This window comes from Varroa jacobsoni, unplaced genomic scaffold (assembly GCF_002532875.2).
Source record: "Varroa jacobsoni isolate VJ856 unplaced genomic scaffold, vjacob_1.0 scaffold_875, whole genome shotgun sequence".
Taxonomy (NCBI): Eukaryota; Metazoa; Arthropoda; class Arachnida; order Mesostigmata; family Varroidae; genus Varroa; species Varroa jacobsoni.
The window spans coordinates 71,115-78,462 of NW_019213777.1; the positions used below are offsets into that span (position 1 = coordinate 71,115).

Consider the following 7,348-nt stretch of genomic DNA (forward strand, 5'->3'; position numbering starts at 1 on the left):
AGGCCAAGAAGTGGATGGGTCGTCTTTCAGAGTGGTCACACGATGCTTAAATGAAGTGACCCAATTGCACCATTCACGTACGAAGTGGGGTTTCGTACTAACGATAAATCTGTTTGTAAACACTCATACCTCGCTAAAGGAGCCATTCACCTGCATTTACATCCGTTATGAGCATTACTACACCTGCAACTTCAAAACAAATTACAGAAAGTAACCAGAATAATTTTTGGTTTCTGCCATTCTTGTATGGCCGAGTTTTATTTAAGAACTCTTGTTGCTTCCGCACACTTGCCATAGTGCAGGAATTATGCAAATACCGTTTAATTACATATAAATAAAGGACGCCCGATAGATCGATGCTAAACTTGTCATAGTCGGGGAGCAAACGTTCCTATGTTCATTTTGTTCATTAAATTAAAAAACAGAAATATATGAAATAGGAGTAAAGCAACAGCGAGATTAAAGAATGATATTTAGCATGACACGGATGTTAGTCAATAAGAGGCGCAGCAGAAGTACGTTGAACTGTAGTTTTAGATACGACGCCAAAAAAAACGCATACATACACACGAGCTTCGTTTTGTTTGTTGTCGTTATACTCGTAACCACAAACATTTAATGCCATAAGCAATCTCACGATGCTTTTTGTCCATCTTAGAATTTAGAATGTGTCTTTACTTTAGAATGTGTCCATCTACTATAAACTACAAACGGAAATCTATAGAGCTGTGATTTCGTCACGATAATTTAAACATATCGATCTCTGCGTACATATCTATATGACTGTACCGCTGTTCTACGTGTTTTCGTTTCCAGGCCGGGCGATACGGTGACTGTAATCGACACGTCAGATCCAGACTGGTGGCAGGGAAAGTGCATGGGCAAAGTGGGATTTTTCCCTTCAAAGTACGTCGCAAAACTGCATCCCGGCGAACGTGCGCTGCAAGTTGTGCACCCCATTCAGGTGGCTGAGCAACCTGGCCTTGGAGGACCTGACAACCCTGGAGGCCCAGGAGGATCTTCTGCCAAACTCGTGAGGGATCAGGTGCATCTATTTGTCTTGCCCCTTATTGCAGGCCTTAAGGCAGCAACATTTGTTTGTAATGCCAACAAGTCGAACATGACGTTCTGGAATAATTTGTCTATTTTGTTTATTCGCCACTATGTCTTGAACCGACATTTTTCATAGTTCAGTCTAAAGTCTGGCTTATATAAAAGTGGACGCTTTCAGGGGGTTTCTGAGCAGTCTTCCATATAAATAAAAAAAAAAAACAGCATCTGCTTATGATTCGTAATAGTCGGTGTGCGTTTATCCTCTTCGATGTTGAAAAAATGAATACATTCATTGTTTTTGCCGGCGATGTTTTGTTAAACTGCTATCATTCGTGTTTCAGAAGAGACATGAATACGTAACAGATTTCAACAGGATTAGTAAGAAGAACGAAGTGCGCATATTAATTGTTTAATTATCTGAGCTCACGATTCTGTGTTAAATTTTCAGTTGACGAAATTTAGGGGACAATATATAATCTCGATTCCATTTTGAGCTGAGGAGTTATGATATGCAAGGTAATCGCTCCTAAAAGATTTTTCTCATTTAGTGCACAGCGGATAATGATGACTTTGTTTGTCACTTTCAACTAATAAGCCTACCCTAACATTTCACAAGGTATTCGTGGTTCTCAATAGGTCACGGCTGAAAAATGAAGCAGCGACCTTGAAGGTTGATTTGCATTTGCCAGCTGAGGGCATGGTTAATCCTAATCTGGCTCAAATTGTAAAATTGAATTTTAATAAGTCAAAGCCGTGCCTCGATCTACAGAATTAGTTGTCCGATTCGCTTGAAGGCACGACCTGATAAATGAACGAACACGATTATTTGCTGTCGCCCTGTTTCCCTAGTTTGTGACATACTACGCATTTTACTTTGGTCCTTCACATAGAGGTTCCTTTATCGATATTATTTTACAATGAAATGTATGGCATCTGTCGATACATTTCATTGTAACGGCTCTGATTCTACATTTTTACGTGTGTCTTAAATGCGCCTATTGTTCAAGCAAGCTACAAATAGAGTAGGTTCCGTATTGACACGTAAGGCTAATCAGATTTTAATTTGAAGAGTGAAATTCAAGCCGACCCACTTTTAGCTCTATCCCCGTCCACTGGATGGGTTGCGCGTGAAGGTTGTTCAAGTGTATAGTATCTTTTTTCTCTTACCTAATGCCTAATTGACCTTCTTACGAGGCTTTAAGCACATATGTAAAAAAATATACTCCTCTAAACAAACCCTTCAGTACAGTACCCGCCGTCCGTATGCTATTTGCAAAGGCATCAACATTTTGCTGGTATGAACCTTGCTCGCGCTGTACTCAAACTACGGAACTGTGTTTTTCTTTTGCTTCTGCTCTAATTACATTGTTAAAGTCGAGTGTTGTGGAGAGCAGCGGCGGGGACCTCGATTAAGCTTTGACAGCTTTTTCTCAAAGTAAAATTGGGCTAATTATGTGCACACGAGCCCAATGGGACTGATGCACACGCGTCGACGGTCGAGACAAAGCTTTTCAAAAATTAAAAACGATTATTAATATCTGGCTTGATAACTTACCTCTGAGCGAAATGATAAGGCCAAATTTTGAAAAAGGCCTTACATATTTCATCTATTTCGAGTGTGACGAAACAATATTAAGTTTTTTTATAAAATTTTTTCATAACAGGCCTTGCAGCGTTCAGGTTAACGCATTTAACGTTCTGTTAAGAATGTATTGCTAAAAATGTCGTTGTGCTCCTGGGTTTCTTTGAACAGCATTCAATGTCCAACTAACAAAAACTCTGACTCACCGGATATATAGTAACTTTCGCTGCTGAGAACAACTGCCATAAGTTCTGTGCAATTGATTGCATGATAAATATCATCTACCTACCTACCTACCTACCTCATACTGATTTTACAAGAGAATCAACGGTCACCTATCCAAGAAACGGAATTGGTGATGCGACGCGTGAAGCATTAAAGGTCGCCACTTCTTTGCAAACAGACGCAGACACTTTTTAAATTTGCTATCGTATTGTTATGGTTAGTGAATATATATTTACTGTCCTTTATTTTTATAATATAATAATGACGACCGTTTTTATTCTTGTTCCTTAATACGATTTATTATTAACGGACGTGGCCCTTCGAAGCCATTAAACGAAGTAGTCCAAATAAAAATTCCTAGAGCATATTAGCATCCCCCACCGCATTAGTGTACTACAGAGTTCTCTCATTCGTATTATTTCTGTATTACAGATTGTAATTCAAGTGGGCGAAGAATTGGAAGGGGGCCGTATTCTCGTACGGACTGGGATAAGCGACCGAGCGCTGCCTGTGCCCCTCAAGTACCTGCAAGAGATTTAAAAAGCGGAGTAGGGAAGGCTGAAACGAAAACAAAAAAGAAAAAGATGGCTTCTTGAATCGAATGAACGAAAGATTATGAACGCCAGATATTATCGAAAACAAGACGAGGCTCGTTCCAGTTAAGAGGTCCAGTGTAAGCCATTCATTTATTTGTAGGGTTATCGACGATAAGCTGAATTTCGCCGCCTGTTACGTCAAAGCCATCATTGTATTTCAGCAGAAAGCAAAGTAAGCTGTATACGACGTTAATCGATAACCTAAGAGCACAGACGGCTGGAACGAGCTTGACACAACTAGAGCGCCATAAATCAATCGCCTGATCTGAAAGATTCGAGATATCAGAAATTCAACATGGTAGATACATTACTTATAGACAAATACATAAACAATTATATACCTAGATATACCGACGATACCAACGGCAGTAACCAGCCATTCAACACAGAACCGAGATAGCCTATACAAAGGATGAAGGAATCTAAAGAAAATAGGCAGACCAACTACTACACCTATAACTGCAATAGGAAAAATCGAGACGTACGAAACAGAGGGGAGGGCTGAGGTTTCGTTGAAGCAAATTATGTGTCTCTTAAACCACTTCTGAGCGACGGGTGTGGAACGCGTCCAATGTGTATGTAGAGTTTCTGATTAAGTGTAGTTTCCGAGAGAATGAAACAGACCAGTTTTACTAACTATCTCGACTAGCTTTAGACAAGGTAAGAGGAAAAGGAACACTGAGGCGGATCTGCGGAAAGAAACATAGCGAATAAGATGAACAAAGTAGGGAGGGACAGAGGAATGGAATAGATCGCAGAGATATATGGCGCTTCTGGTACACACCACGGCACATATTGATACTCGAAAAACTTAAAGAAGTAGAAAAAGAATTGCCTGTCTCCTTGGTCCAGGAAGAACGCAAGACTGGCTCTTAACGAACACAGGTAAGGATAAAATGCGCTATACAACGACGAGTCAAATTTACAAGCAAAGCCAGATCAGGAGTCGGAAGCAAGAAGCGATGCGCGAATTATCATCTATGCCGCGAAATATCTACTTTTTGAAGTAATGATGTATTATAAACAAACAAAAGGAGAGACAAAAGTTGCAAAAATATCGAGGAAGCAACACCGGCAGTAAACAGCGGCAGTGGCAAATACGATTACGGAATAAGAAAACGTGTCGTCATTCTAAAGCGATACCCAAGTCGCAGGACGAATATTCAAAGAACCCTATGCTGAACTTATCAAGAAAAACGAAGAACCGCAAAATAATGACACTAAATAAGACTAGGAAAATGGAAGAAACCAACTAATAGATCACCACCATCACGCGCGCTGCTCGTGTAATATTTTCCAAAAAAAAAGGCAGACCGGCTAGATGAGCGATAATAATAGTAGTAAGCATAATACTGATGAGATGAATGTGTATGTATATATATATATGTAGGGAGGCGAGGAGGGAGAGAGAGGGAGCGGGGGTAATAAAAACAAATATATACATCTTTAGAAGCTTCATAAACACGTTGTGATTCGCCTTATGGGTTTGCCTATTTTCCTTGTGGCGAATGACGCCTAGGAAGACATAGTTTGAAAATACGCACGTAGCTAAACAAGACAAACCTGGACCAGGAAAGTTCATGACGGAAGAAAAATATTAATTTTACATTTATAGTCAAGGAGGAGAGAAACAATGTTCGTTTTAAAAATCGCCATTATAAATAATACGACAATGAAATTCCTTAACTAATACATAGCCCTTCTTTAGCCTTCTTCTGAGACGGGCCTGTACTGGCATAATGATACGACAATGAAGACTGCAAGAAATACCTTAAAGACTGGTATGGGGAGCCTCAAAAACACGATATACAACAGTCAAGTAAGAGATCAGAGCATTTTTCGATTAAGTGCACGTTATTGATAAGTCTAATGAGTCGAAGGTGCGATGTACGAAAAGATTCCGAGACATGTACGACTCAGTATAGCATTCAATACAACATAATGTATGTTTTCTACACGCACGATAGTGTAGGAACGTCGGCTTCTCATTGCTACACATACGCTGGCCTACTGTGTAGCGAATTACAGCCACACTGCAACGAAAGGCAAAATATAACCCCTGTTTTGAACAGTTTAATTTTATCCGAAATGACGTAAATAAGTTGTAATTTGGTTCAACTTGGACTGGCAAAGTGAATGATAACGAAGGTTGCTGCCGTGACGTCAGGTAGCACGCTATTCACCTTGTTTCTAACCGATTTTCCCCCTCAAATTGAGGATTTGTTGCATTGGCAATAACCTGTAATAGCGCCGCTAGCTCCTTCCTACCTGTGACCTAACAGCTAAACAATACTCTATTAGATACCTGTTTATAGAGGCATTGTTTCCAAAAGATCTTCGAAGAAAATCAATCCTACATCTTCAGATTCTCCATATACAAAGTACATGAGAAGAGACGAAATACGACTGAAAAATTTGCGGGGACACTGTTTTGCCGCACCAGCTAGGTATCGTTCGTGATACAAGCAGTGGCAATTGCTAAGTTACTTAAGCTGAGTTTGTTGACCACTGATAATATCATAATGTTAATGGACTTGCGTCGATGTAAGTTTGAATCAGGGAGCCGTTACCGGTAAAGGAGAAAAGTACATTGCTTAAACATATGGTTTGTACATCTATAAGGTGATTCTAGCTAATTAAGAGGGAGGAAGAGAGAGAGAGAGAGAGAGATTGCTTGACTGACTGTGGCTAGAGGATTTCCCACCACTCACCTAACGCGTTTCTATACTATAATATTTATTACAACAGCAGAAAACACAGATGAGGGTCAGAGCGCTGTGGTGCACTAGGCTGAGGCACTTTTTGGCAAACTAACGTGGTAACAAGTGGTCGAACTGTTGTCTCGGTACGGCAATATATCGCGCTGGATCGACAGCTGATTAGAAAAGAAATCGGGCCGCTCTACGTCCGTATAGTCTCTAGAGAAAATTTCTTCTCCTTAAGAAAGAAAGCTAACTATCTCCAGCAGGGCTTGATACTCGCATCGTTGTTAGGACATAGTATATGTATATATGTGAGTAACGATACGGTAACGGTACAGTATATTCGAGGATGGTAACAAAAGGCTCCTATCCGACAACAAAATAACAGGATGTTGTTACATTTCGCATATATAAGTGAAACTACCATCAGAAGAATCTAAGGAGTCAATCAGCTATAGCAAACATACCATAATGAAAATACCATACGAAACACTACCATATGAGACCTATAAAACGAACAAACTGATTTGGAAACGAAACGCGTCGGATCGACCAACCTGTAAACGATTACGACCATTTGAAAACGATCTTTTACTGTTACTGTTTATCTAAATGTTGCTATAGTGATAAGAAAAAAAATGGTGCAAAAATTACGCCAATCGAGCAACTACTGTTTACTCGTCTAGTGCTTATAGGCTACCTATTCGCTGTGAGCAAACGAGTCCTCCTAGTTCAGCCCCCTATACACTCGCATAGCTCCAACCACATAAATACACTTAAAACCACTTGCAATTATTCTTTCAATATTATTAGTGTGTACATATTGTCAGACTCTGATCTAACAAGGGCTAAAACGAGACGTGAGCGAATCTGAATGGAGGCTTTTTCTTGCTTCCACCTCAAGCACTGGCCTCCTCGGATCATCGACACATACACGAGTGTTGTAGTGTCTTTAGATATAGCAAACTAGAATAGTGCATATTCTAGATATATATATATATATATATATATATATTTACACTTTTTTTTGTCGCTAGTTCCACTCGCATACGTATAGAGAAAATATATAGCAGAGAACTTCACATACAGTTATTCCAATTCGATCTGTTTCTAATAGATTTTCACTACCGTCACGACTCTAGGAGTTTCACGTGCATGAAAAGGCACTGACAGTTCTCACAATGTCTATG

At 39.8% G+C, this 7,348-nt stretch overlaps 1 protein-coding gene across 1 annotated transcript in view; it reads left to right on the forward strand.

Moving 5' to 3' along the window:
• Positions 1–6,821, forward strand: part of Stacl (SH3 and cysteine-rich domain-containing protein) — a gene marked incomplete at its 5' end in the record, with an annotated part of 68,556 nt that extends 61,735 nt beyond the window's left edge. Inside the window, 2 exon segments of the mRNA XM_086970120.1 lie at positions 817–1,045; positions 3,293–6,821. Of these exon segments, the coding sequence (XP_086826246.1) occupies positions 817–1,045; positions 3,293–3,400 (337 nt within the window).
• Positions 6,822–7,348: the final 527 nt, after the last annotated feature.